This window comes from Bombina bombina, chromosome 3, assembly GCF_027579735.1.
Source record: "Bombina bombina isolate aBomBom1 chromosome 3, aBomBom1.pri, whole genome shotgun sequence".
In the NCBI taxonomy this organism is placed as follows: domain Eukaryota; kingdom Metazoa; phylum Chordata; class Amphibia; order Anura; family Bombinatoridae; genus Bombina; species Bombina bombina.
The window spans coordinates 948,292,031-948,313,447 of record NC_069501.1 but is presented as its reverse complement, the minus strand read 5'-3'; the positions used below and the strand labels follow the sequence as shown (position 1 = coordinate 948,313,447).

General features: G+C 41.3%; 1 protein-coding gene across 2 annotated transcripts in view; it reads right to left on the bottom strand.

Moving 5' to 3' along the window:
* Positions 1 to 21,417, bottom strand: part of DNAJC15 (DnaJ heat shock protein family (Hsp40) member C15) — a 156,188-nt gene that overhangs the window by 75,930 nt on the left and 58,841 nt on the right. For both annotated transcript variants that reach the window (XM_053707977.1, XM_053707976.1), the window contains exon 5: positions 6,547 to 6,617. In XM_053707977.1, coding sequence (XP_053563952.1) covers positions 6,547 to 6,617 — 71 coding nt within the window. The remainder of the gene's footprint in view (positions 1 to 6,546; positions 6,618 to 21,417) is intronic.

The window sequence follows — 21,417 nt, the reverse complement described above, 5'->3', positions numbered from 1 at the left end:
ATCCTTCTCAAGGATTTAAAGGGACAGTAAACACCAGATTTTTTGTTGTTTAAAAAGATAGATAATCCCTTTATTACCCATTCCCCAGTTTTGCAAAACCAACACTGTTATATTAATACACTTTTTACTTCTGTGACTAACTTGTATCTAAGCATCTTCTGACCGCCCCTAATCACATGACTTTTAGTTATTATCTATTGACTTGCATTTTAGCCAATTAGTGCAGTGTCTGCCACTAGCCATGAGCGTGATCACAATGCTATCTATATGGCCTACATGAGCTTGCTCTCCCCTGCTGTGAAAAGTAAATAAAATAGGGGCGGCCTTCAAGGGCTTAGAAATGATCATATGTGATTTCCTAGGTTTGCTTTCAACTAGAATACCAAGAGAACAAAGTAAAATTGTTGATAAAAGTAAATTGGAAAGTTGTTTAAAATGACATGCCCTATTTTAAAAATGAAAGGTTTTTTTGGACTTGACTGTCCCTTTAAATAAGTCCCAAGAAAAGCTGCAGGAAAACCCTTCTTAGTTCAAGTCTCCCAACTTAAAAGACAAAAGCACTTACCTGCAGTCTTGCCGTCCGGGCAGGAAGACAGCTTACAAGGAGTGAAAGGACACATACTCCTTACAGAGACCTGTAGAAAAAGAAAGATCAGAGTAAACCTACTCTGGCTTTCTATACCATGGGCAGCAAATATGTTAGGAAAACCGAGCAAAGACCACCTCACAAGTTGCTTTAAAGCCACCACTACTCTACTGCAGAGATTGACGTGGACTACAGCTATACCCAAAAAACTTGCTTGTAGCAAAAAGAAATACAATTTTCTTCAGACACCAAAATTTCCCCTCCTCCATTGACAGAGGCAAAGTGAATGACTGGGGATTATGGGTAGGGGAGTGACACTTAAAACTTTGCTGTGGTGCTCTTTGCCTCCTCCTGCTGGCCAGGAGTGATATTCCCACTAGTAACTGATGACGTCGTGGACTCTCCATATCTTAGGAAAGAAACATAAATTTTACCTAAATCTAAGCATTTATGGACTAGTTTTATTTTGCTTTGATATTTTAACATAAGATTAAGAAGAATGAGGGACCTTTTAGCAATGCATTTTGCTTTCTGTGTACGTGCCTCTTCTTTAAAATCCCACAAAGAAAATATTGGTTGCAGTGTTCTCCAACCAGGTGGCATATGAAGTAGCTTGGTGGGGGTAGTGTAATATTTTGCAATATTACAATAATTTCTGTTATTTATAAATGTTTCCGAAGCAATTCAAAGCACAAATTAAACGGATAGAAAGGTCAAAACTGAAATGTACATGGGTGCATTTCATTATTAAAAGGGACATGGATTGGAAACTATTTTTTTCTTTCAGGATTCAGATAGAACATAGCATTTTAAACAACTTACCAATTTACTGCTATTATCAAATGTGCTCGATTCTCTTGATGCCCTTTGCTGAAGGAGCAGCAATGCACTACTGAGAGTTAGCTGAACACATCTAATCAGACAATCACAAGAGACAAATGTGTGCAAGAACCAATCATCAGCTAGCACAGAATGTGTGTAAATATGCTGCTGAAAAACAGTAATCATTTTTACTAGAAGTATTTTTGCTAATGAAAGTATATAGCAAAAAAACAAATTATGCTTACCTGATAATCTTCTTTCCTTCATACGGAAAGAGTCCACAGCTGCATTAATTACTTTTGGGAAATCAGAACCTGGCCACCAGGAGGAGGCAAAGACACCCCATCGGCCAAAGGCTTAAATACCTCTCCCACTTCCCCCCAACCCCCAGGCATTCTGCAGAGGAACAAGGAACAGTAGAAGCATAGGATGAAAAAAGGTACCAGAAGAATTCAAATAACCGAAGCCCTCAGAAAAATTACGGGTGGGGAGCTCTTTCCGTCGGAAGAAAAGGAAATTATCAGGTAAGCATAATTTATGTTTTTCTTCATAAACGGAAAGAGTCCACAGCTGCATTCATTAATTTTAGGAAAACAATACCCAAGCTATAGAGAACACAATGCTAAAATGGGAGGGTACAAAAGGCGGCCCATTCTGAGCACACCAGGCCTAAAACCCTTACACTAGGAACCCCAGCTTCGTCCGAAGACGAGAAAAATGTTGAAAAAGGAAAAAGCCCAAGGACACAAATCCACAGATAGACCATAAGCCTTGCTAGAGACCGCAGGAACTAGATTCGACTGAGCTAACAGCCTCCAAGAGACACTAACAACCGCCAGTCGGTCTCCAAACAACAAACCCTTACTAGAGAAAGGGATCAAACAGCCGAATGCCCCGAAAGGAGAAAGACACAGAGAAGACATCCATAAAGGATTCCAGAGAACCCTAAATAGGGTCCTTAAATAGGGCCCAAACGAGCCTCAAAGAACGCAGGGTGAAAGACCCCAAAGGCCAAGCCAACCGAGACCCAACCGGTCTCGTAGAACAAGGGGGGCAACGCCCAACCCCAGATGCTCAGAATCCAAAAAATTAAAAAAAAAAATCTTCCCCAACCAAAGTGCATCCGCACCGTAGAAGGTAACTGGAGATGAAAACCCCAGAAACCGTAAGGACAGCTCAGAATATCCAAGTATTCAAAAAAACGCAAACCTTGTGCAGCAACTCAGATAGGGAGGGCAACCCCTGAAAGTCAGAAAGCTGCACGCTACTGTTATCCGAAAATGAATCTATAAATTCGAATATATGCAAGCAAGTGGAAACAGAAGAAGTTAGGGTCAAATCCTAACCAACAGCTTGCTAGGCATCCAGCTAACCAGCTGTCACCCTCAGTCCTTTCCACAAAATCTTAAACGTGAAAAAGAAGCAGAGCCCCATCAAGGAAGGCTCATCAAACCTCGAAGACGAAATTTGCAGAGCAACAGATCTCAAATCCTGCTCCAACACCCGACTAGCCCAAGTGACAGGTATGTCTGATAGACAGGGGTAACAAAACAACCCCAACTCAAGCTCCCCAGGGAATAGAAGAAAATGGGAAATTACCCACATCAAGAGCGCTCAGGTGTGCCTGCACACATTCAAGGTGCAAATCACTGCAGCTGGTCTTAAACTGCCAACCTTCTGCTTGCTAGGCAGCTAAGCTAACCATCAGGCTACTACAGCTGGGCCAACCCTTTCACTCTTTTAAATATAAGGCACTTCCAAGGAAAACCCTCAAGGACTGTGGGGTATAGAAAAGTGAAAAAAAAAAAATCTTAAAAAGACCTGGCACAACTGTCTTTGACAGTCTCGACATGGTGAGTCTACTCTCCAAATAGCTGGTAAAACAGACACAGAGCAGCAGACTGCTGCCTTCTAAATAAAAAGGCACCTGCTCCGAGAACAAGAGCTTGAGAGGGACATGAATACATAACCCTCAGAGTATGAAGCCACCACGCTAACTTGTGCGCCCAAAAGACCCCGCTCCTCCTGCCCCAAGGCAGGACCAGAATCAACAAATTGTCATGCAGAGTGAGGGAAAGATCAGCTGCATTCAAACTCCTTCTGGTGGCTAGATGGCTAAGCCATCTACCGGACCACTAGCGCTGGCCGTCTCCAGAGAGAGCAAATGCCCCTAGCAGGAGGCCAACTCCATACTAACAAGGTGCTAAGTCATAGTCACCTAGAGCCCAAAGGCCCCAAGAACTACCTTCATGAAGTCCAAAGCTAAGGAATTACAAGAGAGAGTAGACAAACAACTAGTCTCCATAATCTTCAGATTAACCTTCCGGAGGGCCACCCCAAGAAAGAAGAATGCAGAGCATCCCGAATCCAGGGGGAACATCCCCTAAGCGAAAGCTAGGAAGGAGGAGACAACTGTTCATCGACCCTGATATGGACTACGAACTCCCTGGCCTCAACTTCTGCCAAGAAAAAACAGACAAAGTCCAAATAGCCTCGACCCAAAGGAAGAGACCTCCAGAGGGAATAAGCCCCAAAGGGACAGTCCCAAGTAACCTTGAAAGGCAAGACCGCCAGGAAATGGCTGCATAAAGGACCTAAAAACTTTCAACTTCTAACCCACAACGGGAAGGAAACACCCTGGATCCCGAATCAGAACCAACAGAGTATATTATAGTGGATCTCAACGGAGTCCCGGCCACTAGATTGAAAGGCTAATGAGGACCGAACACGAGCCTCCATGCCCCTAGACAAACCACGGACCATCAAATCCTCTCGGAATGCTAGCTAAAAACTTGTAAAACAAAACAAATAATAGTGGGAACCATTCAGCGTCCAGTCACGACCAGCCTGAGACCAAGGGTCCAATTGACAAGGCAACACATTCACCCCCTAAGTGGGAGCGATAACAACAGACAAACATAGGATTAAAACATGTCCAAATTAACAAACTTTTGTGAAAGTAAACAGTGCGATCACAAAATCACGAGTATCAAATCCCGAGAAGAAAATTCCCAATGGAAATATTATAACAAATATGATCTTAAACCAAATAAAATCCATCCTAACCAGATTAAAACAAAAGATAAGGCAACCCGTAGGTTATAGCTCAGGAAGAACGGACACTGATGCAGGATATATTTCTATAGCGAAATGCATAACTTACCTCCGCCGGGGCAAACAAAGACCCTGACCCCAAAGGATGACCCCCTGAAGCCTCAGTGACAGTACCTCCCCCAGATGGCTGAACTGGACCAGGCGATCCCACGCCTGACGAGCCCTGGTTAACGGAACACGGACAATATCTTAAACACACTCCTGGAAGATGTAAATGCGCCAGTGCCAAGGATATGGCCATGCGGAACCGTGTCATAACCTCTGGAGGAAACAGGCCCCCCTTTAGAGAAGGATAAGTCGCGTTTGGGTTACCTGCATGCATAGTAAGAGTTGGTTGTAGGGAACATGCCTCGTGGGAAGCAGAATCCCAAGGAACGGAGCACTCTAGAATGGCATTCGAAACATAACTGATGGACATGTATCACCAGGGCCAATTCATATTCTTTGCAAGAAGTAGAATCAGAATCAGAGACATCTGTCTCCAAAAAATCTGAATTCTCCATAACTGGGATATTGATAAAACACTGGACCAATAAAAAAATGTAAACTGCACCTTACACCCCCAATGGCTGGGGCACTCACCACCTCCTATGAATCAAACACCAGCTAAAACAGAATTCCTCCGTCGCCACACGGTCAGGAATGCGGAAATGGAGAGCCCAAAACGTGACCACTCGGTCACAAGATGTACAGTGCAGTCCATGGAAAAGCACGCCCGACCGTAAAGGCCGCGTCACTTGCAATAGGCCGTTATGTTCCGAACTAACCATGAGCCCAAGTAACAGTACACATTAGCAGACAGAATCACATAACAAACCTGATTAAAAAACCCCATTAGGAGATATTAACCCTTGATTCCAAGATACAAAAGGAGCCTCACTGAAACCCTGTATTTAAGTTAGTCCCACAAGGCTATAGCCCCTCGTATAAACTGTTGTATTTATTACCAAACATCCATGATGGAAAAAAAAAATGAAACTATCTTACCGAAATCTACGCCATGGAACAGGAACATGGCCCTTCAAGTATGACAGATAGTAGCGTTGTTTCTGCCATGGACTTGAGAGAAGAAAGCAGGCAGCGAAACTCGTCAACGCTGATTGCTTGTGGAGTTGTTAATCTGAGTCGAGATGGTTTCTCAGGAAGACTTTCCCTGCATCTCCGGTTTCTAACTTTCATTCATGTTGTCACAGATAGGCTGAAAGGACTACTTAAAACTCCAGTCCCATGCCGAAGAGTACTACCCTCCATAAGAGACTATCGAAAAAACTTCTGACACTTCTCTGCCAACCTCTTGGGATGAAAGGCAAAGAATGACTGGGGGATGGGGAAGTGGGAGAGGTATTTAAGCCTTTGGCTGGGGTGTCTTTGCCTCCTCCTGGTGGCCAGTTTCTGAATTCCCAAAAAGTAATTAAGGCAGCTGTGGACTCATTCCATTTATGAAGAAAATCTTAAATTTGAAATGCACCCATGCACATATAAAATGTATTTAATTTTAATTTGTGCATACATAAAAAAATATTAATATCTCATTTTCACTTAATATTGGCTTATATTTTAGCTGGGTGGTAAGTAAAATCAGCCGGTGGAGTGCCATTAAACAGGTCCTGAGGAGAACACTGGGTTGGATAAATATTGCTGCAGATATTTACAGTCCCCCCCCAGAGATATTGGAGATGGTGAAAGTTGACACTTTATTCCTTCATAATGTGCTTTCAGGCAGACCAAGGAAATAGCCCTCTAGCTGTTACCCCCAGACTTCAATCCTCACAATAAATAATGAGTCATTAGCTCTATAGAATACTACGTCACTACTATATTTTACATATGAATATGCAATAACGCATACTGCATTGTATGGCATATATTCTATATAATTTAAATAAAATAATTTCCAGAGCAGCATTCTGTACGCAGAAATGCATGTCTTTTACAATACTCAAGCTTAATGTTTAGTTTTGTTCACTGAGGTTATAATCATTTCCACATATTAGTATTTTGGAGATCAAAAAACACAATTTTACCTTTATCCGGATGATTTAAAATCATGATTTGCCGATGTGCTGCCCGAATCTTGGATTTGCTCGCAGAAGGGCTAAAATTAAAAATATATAAAAAAAATAGTACTTGAAACATAATACGTAGAGTAAATTACAGTTGATAAATTTGCTGTAGACAACATAAAACATGACGTTGCCATCTTGTGGACAAATCATAAAACTACATGGCTGTAATGTAAATGCTAATTTTCTTTAGGTGACTTGAACAATATATCAAAGTAATAAGTTTTACCATAGCTTCTTTTAAAATAAAATGTTATACAATCCTGTACAGTAAACCTGTACTTTTCTAAACCAGTGATACAGTATACTCTCTCTACAAGTACTGGCTATGTTCTATAAAATCATTTAGTGCTAATTGAAGTAAATTGAAGTACAAAACAGCAACCTTATATGTATGTTATTGCCAGAAACTATAACTGCCTAGGGGTAATAGCTATTGCTTCTAGTAGCACTTTGTTGCTGCTATGCATTTTGAACCTGTGAAGGAGGTATGATGTTAACAGGGGCTCATCAGAACTTTATGATTATATAAGAAAAACACTGAAATATGGCTGCCAAGGATGCATCAGTTTAACCTTCAGTCCAGTTTTGTTCTTTTTTGAAAGTCTGGAAGACACTATCACCTCCAGCACTTTACACTAAAATGCTCTCTTAGGCAGCGCTCCCACAGACATGCTTGCAGGTTAAAAGATTATTTTTTAATAAACCTGCTTAAATATAAAAGGACTTAATTCTGTGTGATGCAGTGTAGCCAGTTCAGAGTTTAGTACAGCAACTGGAGCGGTCGCGACTCGCGAGTTTAAGCCTTCCTAGAGAATAATGTAGCATGAAAAGAAATGGCAGAAAAAGTGTAATATTATTAAAGGCACAAACAGCTGATATATTATTTTGTCTGTTCCATATGGAATCAACAACTGTTTTAAATACAGATAGCAACACATACAACTATTATTCTACTACATTCTTGGTAATGTAAAGTAAAGCTTCTTTTTGTCTTTAACTATCTGTTGTAATTTGTACACTATTTCTTGCTCTCTCTATACACACTCTATATGTAAAAGGGATTTGACAGATAGTTAATAGTTTGCTGATTATTAGAATCATATATGCTTATATAATACTTAATGTGAAATTAAAAAAAGGAGAAATACCCTATTCATTTTGATGTTGATCTGCACCACTTAACTCGGTGCCTACATTTTTCATTTCACAATTTTTTTATTGTAATGAGGAGGTAGCACTCGCCGGTATTTGCAGGTTGGTCATACTACTGGTTTACATAATGCCTCACAGTGCCATACTTATTCATATTTTTATATAATACTAGAAACAGATTTTTAATTATTTGTATTAAAAAAATAAAAATAAATGCGTTTTTTTTTTGTATATTAATGTTTTTTTTATGTATTAAACAAATATTATTATTATTGTTACCGCTACACTCTCCTACCCAACAATGTTCAGGGGTTTATGTCTTGCTTATAAGTCAATGTGTTTTGTTTTGTCCACCATTAAGATAAAAATTATTGGTTACAATAATTAGATTTTATTCAAAACTTAAATGGTATCTGCAAAGGACCTGCCATCTGAAGGAGTAGATAAGTTTTGAATAAAACTGCTTATGGAAATAAAGGTGGCATTATATAATGAGGTGGCATGGGGCTCCTAAATACTCTACTTCCTATGCACAGTACTGTGTTTTCCATTTCTATGGGTTGATTAAGGACAACAACGAAGTGAAGGCTTGTGTGTACATAAGTCACCACCTTTTATCTAAATAGTTTATATTTTGTGTATTTACATTGATAGTTTTTACTATTTAACATAAAAAAAACAAATTATGCTTACCTGATAATTTCATTTCCATTGAGGGGAGGAGAGTCCACTGCTTCATTCATTACTGTTAGGAATTAAGAACCTGGCCACCAGGAGGAGGCAAAGACACCCCAGCCAAAGGCTTAAATACCTCCCCCAGTCATTCTGCAGAGGGAACAAGGAACAGTAGGAGAAATATCAGGGTATAAATGGTACCAGAAGAAGAATTTAATTTAGGTCCGCCCACCGGAGATACGGGCGGGAGCCGTGGACTCTCCTCCCCTCAATGGAAATTAAATTATCAAGTAAGCATAATTTATGTTTTCCATCTAAAGGGGAGGAGAGTCCACGGCTTCATTCAATACTATTGGGAACATATACCCAAGCTATAGAGGACACTGAATGAAACCGAGAGGGCAAAAGGCGGACCCTAATCTGAGGCCACCACTGCCTGCAAAACCCCGCAAAACAGCTTCCGCAGAAGCAAAACATCAAATTTGTAAAACTTTGTAAAAGTGTGTAAGGAGGACCAGGTAGCCACCTTACAAATTTGCTCCATAGAGGCCCCATTCTTGAAGGCCCAAGAGAGCCGTGATCCTCTAAAGAAGGCTTATGTTGCGTTGTCTCATAGACCAAACGAATCAAACTTCTCAATCAAAAGGACAAAGTAGTAGAAGAGGCTTTCTGCCCCTTGCGCTTCCCAGAATACACCACAAAAAGAGATGTAGACTTTTGGAAATCCTTTGTAGCCTCAAGATAGAACTTTAAGACACGAACCACATCCTTAGAAGGAGGAGGATTAGGACACAAAGGAGGAACAACTATTTCCTGATTGATGTTATAGTTAGACACCACTCTGGGAAGAAATCCCAAACCAGTGCGAAGCACAGCCTTAGTGGCATGAAAAACCAGATAAGGAGGCTCACATTGAAAGGCAGCCAGTTCAGATACTCTGCGTGCCGATGCAATGGCCAACAAGAAGAGAATCTTCCAGGACAGAATCTTAATGTCAATGGAATGCATAGGCTCAAACGGAACCCTCTGCAATACCTTAAGGACCAAGATAAAGCTCCATGGGGGAGCATACTGTCTAAAGACAGGCCTGATTATAGACAGAGCCTGAACAAAAGATTGTATGTCAAGGAGCTAAGCGAGTCTCCTATGCAACAAGACTGATAATGCCGAAATCTGTCCCTTTAAGGAACTGGCGGCAAACCCTTCTCCAAACCCTCCTGGAGAAAGGACAGAATCCTGGATACCTCCACCTTATGCCAAGGATATCCATGCTTCTCACACCAGGACAAGTAAGTCCTCCACACCTTATGGTAGATGCGATGAGTGACTGGCTTCCTTGCCTGAATTAGCGTATCAATCATACCTTCAGAAAAGCCTCTCTTGGCCAAGACTAGGAGTTCAATCTCCACCCAGTCAGCCTCAGAGAATCGAGATTTTGATGTTAAAAAAGGACCCTGTTCCAGCAGATCCCTGCAACAGGGTAACCTCCATGGCGGAGAGGATGACATCCCCACCAGATCCGCAAACCACGTCCTCCGCGGCCACGATGAAGCAATCAGAATGGCCGAAGCTCGCTCCTGTTTGATGCGTGCCACTACACGAGGTAGAAGTGGTAACTTTGGAAAAATACAAGCTAGGCTGAACCCCAAAACAATGCAAAGGCATCTATCAACTCTGCCTGGGGATCCCGGGACCTCGACCCGTATCAGGGTAGCTTGAGTCTGGACGCCATGAGATCTCCGGCGAGCCCCACCTGAGACAAACTTCTGCAAATACGTTGGGGTGGAGAGACCATTCCCCCACATGGAAGGATTGCCTGCTGAGAAAATCTGCTTCCCAGTTGTCCACACCTGGAATGTGAATTGCTAAAAATGAGCAGCTGTGGGACTTGGCTAGGGAGCTCCTCGTACCCCCCTGATGGTTGATATAAGCCACCGTGGTAATGTTGTCGGTCTGGTTACTGATGAACCTGAACGACCCAAGAGGCGGCCATGCCTTCAGAGCATTGTAGACTGCTTGGAGCTCCCGGGTCCATTTTCCTTCTGCCATCCTGGCACCCCAAACAGCTCCCTATCCTGCCAGACTTGCGTCCATGGTCACAATCTCCCAGGACGGTCTCAAGAAGGATGTCCCCATGGACAGTTGCTCCGGACGGATCCACCAAGAGAGGGAGATCCGAGTCAGAGCATCCATGGATATCTGCTGTGATAGATCTGAATGATCGCCGTTCCACTGTCTCAACATGCACAATTGAAGAGGTCTGAGATGGACCCTGGCGAATGGAATGACGTCTATGCTGGAAACCATGAGTCCGATCACCTCCATACACTGAGCCACCGAAGGGCTTGAGGAGGACTGAAGGGCAAGACAAAAGGACGCAATCTTCCTGCGTCGATAATCTGTGAGAAATATCTTCTATGATCGTGCCCAGGAACTCCACCCTGTTGCTGGGAACCAGGGAACTCTTTCCTGAGTTGATCTTTCAACCATGAGATTGGAGCAAAAGAAGAAGAGCCCTCGAATGATCCTCTGCGAGACTGAGCAACGGCGCCTGGACTAGGATGTCATCCAGATAGGACGCCACAGCAATGCCTCTGGCTCTGGCCACTGCAAGTAGCGCCCACAGAACCTTTGTGAAGACTCTCAGGACGTCGCCAGACCATAGGGGATGGCCACAAACTAGAAGTGTCGGTCCAGAAACACAAATCTTAGGAACTTGAAGTGGTCCCTGTGAATTGGCACATGAAGGCAAGCGTCCTTCAAGTCAATAGTTGTCATGAACTGGCCCTCTTGAACTAGGGGCAGAATAGATCTGATTGTTTCCATTTTGAACAATGTAACACTCAGAAACTTGTTTAAACACTTTAGGTCCAGAATCTGGCAGAACGTGCCCTCCTTCTTTGGAACCACAAAAATATTTGAATAGTACCCTAGATCCCTTTCTGCTTGGGGTACTGGTACGATAACGCAGAGAGAGGAGAGATCCCTCACACACACTAGAAAGTCCTCATTCTTTTCCGGTCTTGACAGGAGGAATCTGCCCCTGGGCGAATGGGATCTGAACCCTATCCTGTAACCCTGGGCGACAACCTCCAGAACCCAAGGGACCTGAACGTCCTGTAACCAGGCTTCTGAGAAGAGAGATAAATTTGCCCCCTACTTGGTCCGGAGACCAATCGGGGGCCACCCCTTCATGACTGGCTTCTTGCTCTGCTTAGACTTGTTCCAAGAATGAGCCGGTTTCCACGTTCCCTTGGACTGGTCCACTTTCGCGGCAGGCTGCTGGCACTGGGCTTTGTCCACACGAAAGGGATGAAAAGTAGATCTTTTAGGCTTAGCCTTCTTATCCTGCTTTAGGAAAGCTCCCTTGCCTCCCGTAACCGTGGAAATGATCAAATCCAATCCTGGACCGAACAGAATCTTTCCTTGAAAAGGCAGGGACAACAGCCTCGACTTAGGAGGTCATGTCCGCAGACCAAGACTTAAGCCACAGAGCCCTGCGCACTAAAACGGAAAAACCTGACACCTTAGCATTCAGGCAAATAATTTGCATATTGGCATCAAAGATGAAAGAATTGGCGACCTTCAACGCCTTAATCTTATCCTGTATCTCGTCGATGGAAGTCTCCCCCTTGACTATTTCACACAGAGATTCACACTAATATGTCACAGCTCCGGCAACCGTGGCTGCAGCTGCTGCCGGCTGAAAAAAAAAAAGCCCTGTGTGTTGAAACATCTACCTTAACATGTTTTCCAACTTTTTATCCGTGGGCTCTTTAAAAAGGATGAACTATCCACGAGGGGAATAGTTGTCCGCTTCGCGAGCGTGGAGATTGCACCATCCACCTTAGGGACGGTACCCCACAGCTCAAGCTGAGAGTCCGGAACGGGGAACAGTTTCATAAAGGAAGAAGGGGAAAAGGAGGAACCTAATCACTCCAATTCATTCTTAATAATATTAGCCATCTTGACAGGAACCGGGAAGGCCTGAGGCACCACCCTGTCCTCATATACCTATCAAGCTTAGGAATCGCAGGTTCCTCCGGAAGCTTTGGTTCCGGAACCTCCAGAGTAGCAAGCACTTGCTTCAGCAAAAAGCGCAAATTCTCCATCCTAAACCTAAAGTCAGGCTCATCTGCAGTCAGAGGTTTAGATGACACGGACTCCAACCCAGAAGGGGACTCCTCCGAAGAGTCAGAGTGGGCCTCGTCATCGTATAACACCTCTGATATATCCATAGGCATATAGACAACCCCTGTGCCAGGCCGCCATGATATACCCTACGCTTGCGCTTAGCAGGACGTGGCAAGGCACGGATCACTTTTTATACTTCCGTTTGCAGTTGATCCGCAAAATCTGATGGCAAACTAATCTCTCCCGTAGGAGTAATGGTTGGAACCTGGGGCGCTGCATGCGCAATTGGAGATGAATGCAGGGTACGCACCTCACGGGACGGGGAACCCTCATAGGTGGACGGCTCAGTAGTACTAGACATCCATTTACTTTTAGATGTCATAACTTTATTAAAGCATGTGGAACATAGTTGAGCAGGCTGTTCTACCAGAACCTCCTCACAATAAACACAGGAATGAGACCTTGTTAAAGAAGGAGAACCTTCTAACGCGTCAGAGTCCTCATAGCTTGCGCTGATATTATGGACTAGATTAACTTAATAATTTGGCACCGTTATACCTCCAATGGCCGGGGCACTCACCACCTGCTATGACCCGGACTACAGAAACCGTTTCGTCCCCTGCACCGCTGATCAACAGAGGAAGGGAGATAGCCACACCCGGTCATATGGAATGCCTGGCAGGACCGCCCCTGCCTAAAGAGAAAATGCGTCAAAAACGGGCCGCACAATACTCCCGTAAGTCACCTGAAAGTTCCACACATTGCCAGAGTCTCATCTTGCAAATAACACAGCAATGACACAATAAACAATATCATGTATAAACCCCCCTGTTCAATAATCCCCTTTCCAGGAATATTAACTCTTGATTCTTTAAAGATAAAAGGTGTCACACTGTGACCCTGTCTTCCGTGTTATCATTATGTAATAAAAAATTAAACGATCTTACCAGAATCTACGCCGTGGAACAGGAACACTGCTCTTCAAGTGTGACAGGTTAGTAGCTTCGCTCCTTACATGGACTTGAGTGTGAAAAGCAGGCAGCAAAACTCGTCAATGCTGATTATATGAGTCGGGATGGTTTCGCAGAAAGACTCTCCCTGCATCTCCGGACTCTAACTTTCGCCCAGGCTCTCAATGAGAGGCTGACAGGACTACTTAAAACTCCAGTCCCAATGTGAAGAGTACTACCCTCCAAAAGAGACAACTCCGATCTTTGGCACTGGTCTGCAGTCCTCCTGTGACGAAAGGCAAAGAATGACTGGGGGATGAGGGAAGTGGGGGAGGTATTTAAGCCTTTGGCTGTGATGTCTTTGCCTCCTCCTGGTTGCCAGGTTCTTAATTACCAACAGCAATGAATGAAGCCGTGGACTCTCATCCCCTTTGGATGGAAAATCTGCATATTTAGAGAATAAAAACAACAATGTGTTTTATCATACTCTAGTTGAAAATTGTCATAAAATGCCAGGATTGTGTTCATTACATTATTTACAAAGCTCTTCTACTCATAGCGATTCCCCTGATATCCCAATTGCCACTTAGTTGGAAAGAGCATAGCAGATGTAGATGGGACCTGCAAGAATTGACATTTCATAGCCAGACTTCATTAAAGGATTAATTTTCCTATTGTGCTATGGGAATGCATACAATGGATTGCATAAATATTTACACCTAATGACATCTGAGCATTGTTTTATTACAACCGAGTTAGATTTTGCTCTTATTTGATGTCAGAATGTTTTTCTGTGCCTTCCATGTGCCTTATTGTGAAATCCAAATGAGGACGTTTTCAGCAATGACTTTCTTTGTGCCACTCTTTGAAAGAGCACAGCTTTGTAGAGTATCCACTTAACTAATGAAATATGGGTATTTTATCCTATCCTATATGTGGAACTCTGTAGCACCTTTAACATTAGGTTATTTTTAGTTCAGCCATGATTGGTGATATTTAAAAGGTTGTTTATCTTCTTAAATCAGTTTCTTAAATATGCTGTGTAACATATTCTGGGTCCTTCCACAATCAGTTGTGTTTAATCTGATATATGACATCAACCCATTATGTTACTTTTGAACAAAGATGGCGGCAACAAAAGTACATATCCTCCTGCTCTCGCTCTCAGATTAATCAAAGTTTTTTTTGTTGTTTTTTTAAATGTGTTTAGTGGCATCACTAGAAACCATATATAGGAGGGCTAACAGTCAAAGAAGTGGGGCCAGCACTGAGACTGCAATAGATTGTAACCATTTGAACAGAAGACTTGAATTCTTTATATAGCTGTACGTTAGCATGTATTAACATTAAAGTGACAGTCGAGTCCAAAATAAACTTTCATGATTCAGATAGGGCATGTAATTTTAAACAACTTTCCAATTTACCTTTATCAGCAATTTTGCTTTGTTTACTTTATATTCTTAGTTGAAAGCTAAACCTAGGTAGGCTCATATGCTAATTTATTAGACCTTGAAGGCTGTCTGTAATCTGAATGCATTTTGACAGTTTTTTACCACTAGAGGGCATTAGTTCATGTGTGTCATATAGATAACATTGTGCTCACGCACATGAAGTTATGTAGGAGTCAGCACTGATTGACTAAAATGCAAGTCTATCAAAAAAACTAAAGTAAGGGAGTAGTTTGTAGAGGCATAGATACAAGGTGATTACAGAGGTAAAACATGTATTATAACTGTGTTGGTGAATAGGAAATAAAGGGATTATCCATCTTTTTAAGAAACAAAAATTCTGGTGTTGACTGTCCCTTTAACTGCAGTTTGGATTTACTGTATAGTAGCAGAAAGCAGAGCAAAGGCATGTTGTGCTTTCATAGCAGCTTTGCGCACAGTCATCTGTCAATGGTTTTCAATTCTTTTGTCTGTTGTCCTCTTGAATAACTTGTGTGGATTGTAATACATAATGCTTTGATAACTAGAATACCATTTCTATAAAGTTTGTTTATTGGTGCACTTGTACTACTATTCGCCAAACAAATAAATCAACTAAATATTGTGACATGAAGCCAGGTGTTGAGATACTGGTATTGTTTCATCAACCCCATCATAACATTGGGAATGGGGAAAATAAAGAAAGAAAACTTGCGGCCAATAATAAAGACACTATAAAGACAATTAGAGGAGTCAGTGACCATTTCAATATCCGGTACCACTACTAGAAGCGAGGTAGCAGCACTAAAGGCACAATCAAAGAAATATATAAATGGCACAAGCATGGCAGTTTAATAAGCAATGCGTAAAAACTGGAGGGGAGCATGAGATGACACATCGTGAAAGGGTGTCCTTGTAGCAACGTTACCAAGTGTGTCACAGCAAAGACTAAATTATTGTGTAAACAGGAAGTTCCAGTTTTTGTTTTATTTGAGCTTAATTAAAAACAATTCTTTCCAGCACTAAATTATATAATATGTTTTGTACAAAACATTCTAATTAGAGGTTTCCAGTCTGACATAAAATATAGTCCAAAATTCTTAATGGAGTGAATACTTCTACAATCCACTGTATAACTTGAACATATGGCCCTCTTGAGCATAATAACATCAATATGTTAAAAGTAATTATAAAAATGAACTTTTGAAGGCATATGCAGATGTTGACATTTTCCAAGGCAAATAAACGTGATACATAATGTATTGATATTTTGCACTGGGAATTATAAGATCCCAATATGTGTGCTTAAATGCATTTACAATCACAAAAAGATAAAGTAGAAAAATAATATTAAAAAAACCTGTTGTCTTTCTTAAAATACAGTTCAACATTTATGTACCAGTATATTTTTAAATTGGAGACTGCAACATTACCTTGTTTATGCTTATGAAAGAGGATATAAAAAAAATGATTTTAATTCTGGGGTTCAATATGTACTACACTTTACATACTGGAACATTTTAATTATACAATCTAGTACTCAATTTATTCTAAGACCAAAAATATTTATATTGTTAAATTTACAAGAAAAAATCCTCTACAGTACTGAACTACTTGGTGTAATTAAAATGTAAGACTTAAGAAACATATATACTGATACAGGAGGAGAATTCAACTCTAAGAAGTTCCAGTCTAGGGGTTGAAACAAAAATTTATGCTTAACAGATAATCTCCTTTCTTTCCTGGCAGGGAGAGTCCTACGACTTAATTTCTTACTGTTGGGAAATACACCTGGCCACCAGGAGGCAAAGACACCCCAGCCAAAGGCTTAAATATTGCTCCGACTTCCCCTATCCTCCCAGTCATTCAGCCGAGGGAACAAGGAAAAGTAGGAGAAACATCAGGGTATAAAGGTGCCATAAGAAAGTATAAAAAAAGGGAGCCGCCCAAACAAAATCTTACGGGCGAGGCCGTGGACTCTCCCTGCCAGGAAAGAAAGAAATTTATCTGGTAAGCATAATTTTTGTTTTCTTTCCATAAGGCAGGGAGAGTCCACAACTTAATTCCTTAGTTTTGGGAAAACCATACCCAAGCTCCAGAGGACACTGAAGGAATAACGGGAGGGCACAAAAAGTAGGCAGACAATAATATGACGGCACCACAGCCTGCAAAACCTTTTTCCCAAAAGCTGCTTCAGCCGAAGCAAACACATCAAACTTGTAAAATTTTTAAAAAAATATGTAAGGACCAAAAAGCCCAGGAAGAAGCTACTGTTCTAGTGGAATGAGTCGTAATACTCTCAGGAGGCTGTTGTCCCGCTGTCTCAAAAGCGAGGTAGATGACACTCCTCAACCAGAAAGATATGGAAGACGTAGTGGCCTTCTTACCCCCTACGTTTGTCTGCATAGATGACAAACAAAGATAAAGATTGATTGAACTCCTTACTAGCCTGAAGGTAAAATTTCAAGGCACGAACCACATCTAGATTGTGAAGCAAAGTTCCTTAACCGAGTAAGGATTGGGACACAAGGAAGGAACAACAATCTCTTGATTACTGTTCCGATCTGACCTTAGGAAGGAAACCTACCTCAGTACGTAAAACCGCCTTATCGTCTTGAAAAACAAGGTAAGGCGGATCACACTGCAAGGCCGAAATCTCGGAGACCCTGCGAGCAGAGGCAATAGCCAATAGAAACAGAACCTTCCAGGATAACAGTTTAATGTCAACAGTATGCATTGGCTCAAAACGGAGCCTGCTGCAGCACACTAAGAACAAGGTTGAGACTCCAAGGCGGAGCCACCCTTCTAAACACAGGCCTGATCCTAGTCAGGGCCTTAACAAAGGAATGCACTTCTGGAAGCGATAGACCCTTCTCCAGTTCATCCTTGAGAAGGGATAAAATTCTGGCAACCTTAACCTTATGCCATGAAAAACATAATTTATGCTTACCTGATAAATGTATTTCTCTTGTGATGTATCGAGTCCACGGATTCATCCATACTTGTGGGATATTCTCCTTCCCTACATGAAGTGGCAAAGAGAGCACCCACAGCAGAGCTGTCTATATAGCTCCTCCCTTAGCTCCACCCCCCAATCATTCGACCGAAGGCTAGGAAGAAAAAGGAGAAACAATAGGGTGCAGTGGTGACTGAAGTTTTTTAAATAAAAATATATTGCCTGTCTTAATAAACAGGGCGGGCCGTGGACTCGATACATCACAAGAGAAATACATTTATCAAGTAAGCATAAATTATGTTTCTTTCATGTAATTAGCAAGAGTCCATGAGCTAGTTACGTATGGGATATACATTCCTACCAGGAGGGGCAAAGTTTCCCAAACCTCAAAATGCCTATAAATACACCCCTCACCACACCCACAAATCAGTTTTACAAACTTTGCCTCCTATGGAGGTGGTGAAGTAAGTTTGTGCTAGATTCTACGTTGATATGCGCTCCGCAGCAGGTTGGAGCCCGGTTTTCCTCTCAGCGTGCAGTGAATGTCAGAGGGATGTGAGGAGAGTATTGCCTATTTGAATTCAATGATCTCCTTCTACGGGGTCTATTTCATAGGTTCTCTGTTATCGGTCGTAGAGATTCATCTCTTACCTCCCTTTTCAGATCGACGATATACTCATATATACCATTACCTCTACTGATTCTCGTTTCAGTACTGGTTTGGCTTTCTACAAACATGTAGATGAGTGTCCTGGGGTAAGTAAGTCTTATTTTCTGTGACACTCTAAGCTATGGTTGGGCACTTTTATATAAAGTTCTAAATACATGTGTTCAAACATTTATTTGCCTTGACTCAGGATGTTCAACGTTCCTTATTTCAGACAGTCAGTTTCATATTTGGGATAATGCATATGAATAAATCAATTTTTTTTTTCTTACCTTAAAATTTGACTTTTTTCCCTGTGGGCTGTTAGGCACGCGGGGGCTGAAAAGTCCAAAAGTGTCGGCGTTCCGGATGTGGCATCATTTTTGGCGCCAAAAGCATTTAGGCGCCAAATAATGTGGGCGTCTTTTTTGGCGCTAAAAAATATGGGCGTCACTATTGTCTCCACATTATTTAAGTCTCATTATTTATTGCTTCTGGTTGCTAGAAGCTTGTTCACTGGCATTTTTTCCCATTCCTGAAACTGTCATTTAAGGAATTTGATCAATTTTGCTTTATATGTTGTTTTTTCTATTACATATTGCAAGATGTCCCAGATTGACCCTGAGTCAGAAGATACTTCTGGAAAATCGCTGCCTGGTGCTGGATCTACCAAAGTTAAGTGTATCTGCTGTAAACTTGTGGTATCTGTTCCTCCAGCTGTTGTTTGTAATGAATGTCATGACAAACTTGTTAATGCAGATAATATTTCCTTTATAAAAGAGAAAACACTGAACTATTTCCCAAAATGAATACACTGTATCTGTGTCAGACACAGGCTTAAGGGAATAAGTGATGTGTTTGAATTTGCTGAACCAGGGGAGCTGTATTCATTCAGAGGTAAATCAGGTGTAGTAATTGTGTATACAAATATATGCAAAGTTCCAATAAATCCTGTAACCCCTATTTTTTCACAGCCCCCTTATTTGTCAGACAGTAAAGTAAAATCCCACTTTTTCGATATATAGTGGCAATTTTAATAATGGAAGTCCAATCAAACACATCAAATTACAAGAAACTCACTCACCCTCCTTCTTTCGTATAGGGCCCTGGAAAAATAGCATCGCTGTAAATCACTGCATAGTTGAAAATACCTTCTATAGTACATGCGATGTGTAGTACATCCAGTGAGAGAGAGTGCTTGTAATGCTGCTGGGAGCGGTTTGAAGCCTGGGCAAGCCGCCAAACAATGATACAATCAAAATACTTCCACACAGGTGAAAAGGTTCCAGCAGTCAATGGATCGAGAAAAAGAGGTTTAAAAGTATATCCTTTATTAGTATCCGTAAAAAGTATACTGTGTAAGTATCACAGAAACAAACTTTGCAGTGTCACAGCCAGTAAGCTAGTCAGCCCAAAAGCTCTATATCTAACAGACCAACATGTTTCGTGCTGGTACAGCACTTCGTCAGGGATAGTGAAGGGTTAACCGTTCACCTGTTAAATGCATATTGGGTCCAATCAAAACTCAGCAACTTTACTCTGTCCAATAAGGAACAGGACTTAAAATTCAAATTGTGTATCATACAATGCTTCATTTGTGCGTTTAGCTTGGACCAAAGCTGCAGCAACAGGTGTTCAATATAAGACTAATCATTAGTTGTACATACATAAAAAAATAACAGAAGATATAAAGCTCAATAATGTGGATAAGATCAAAAACAGCACAATTAAATATCCTCATGTAGTTAAAAGCACCTCACCCCAGTCGCCATATGCTGCGCCAGGGCAGCAAACAAGTACAGTCAAACAGTTGTATACAAAATATGAAATATGAATGCCAAGCATGTTGAACATCAGCTAAGTAGCTAAAAAATATATAATATATAATAGTGGCGTGATATAGGTACATAACCATCCTTACATAAGTGTACAAAATATGCTATGAGACATTCACTATAAACTGCAAGGTTAAGTTTTTTAAAGGAAATGTGCTGAATATTTTGTTGTGTTTTTTTTTTGGCTTTTGGTTATCCTTATTAGTCTGACCTGTAGAGGGACTAGTCCGTTATGCATTAGGCGACCTAGATGCATATATATGCATATATCTTTTAAAGGGATATTCTCTATATTATTCCACTTTTTGCATTCTTATTGTTCTGACCTGTAAAGGAGTCTAGTTCCCTATGGACAGAGAAACCAAGTGCTGCTAAGTTATTAGAGTAGAATCCCTAACACATGAATAAGTTTAACCATAATTTATTCCTGCATCGAATTCCCTATTGGCATCGAATTCCCTATTGACTAGTCCCTCTACAGGTCAGACTAATAAGGATAACCAAAAGCCAAAAAAAAAAAAAACACAACAAAATATTCAGCACATTTCCTTTAAAAAACTTAACCTTGCAGTTTATAGTGAATGTCTCATAGCATATTTTGTACACTTATGTAAGGATGGTTATGTACCTATATCACGCCACTATTATATATTATATATTTTTTAGCTACTTAGCTGATGTTCAACATAATGTGGTGCGAAGCTTGGCATTCATATTTCATATTTTGTATACAACTGTTTGACTGTACTTGTTTGCTGCCCTGGCGCAGCATATGGCGACTGGGGTGAGGTGCTTTTAACTACATGAGGATATTTAATTGTGCTGTTTTTGATCTTATCCACATTATTGAGCTTTATATCTTCTGTTATTTTTTTATGTATGTACAACTAATGATTAGTCTTATATTGAACACCTGTTGCTGCAGCTTTGGTCCAAGCTAAACGCACAAATGAAGCATTGTATGACACACAATTTGAATTTTAAGTCCTGTTCCTTATTGGACAGAGTAAAGTTGCTGAGTTTTGATTGGACCCAATATGCATTTAACAGGTGA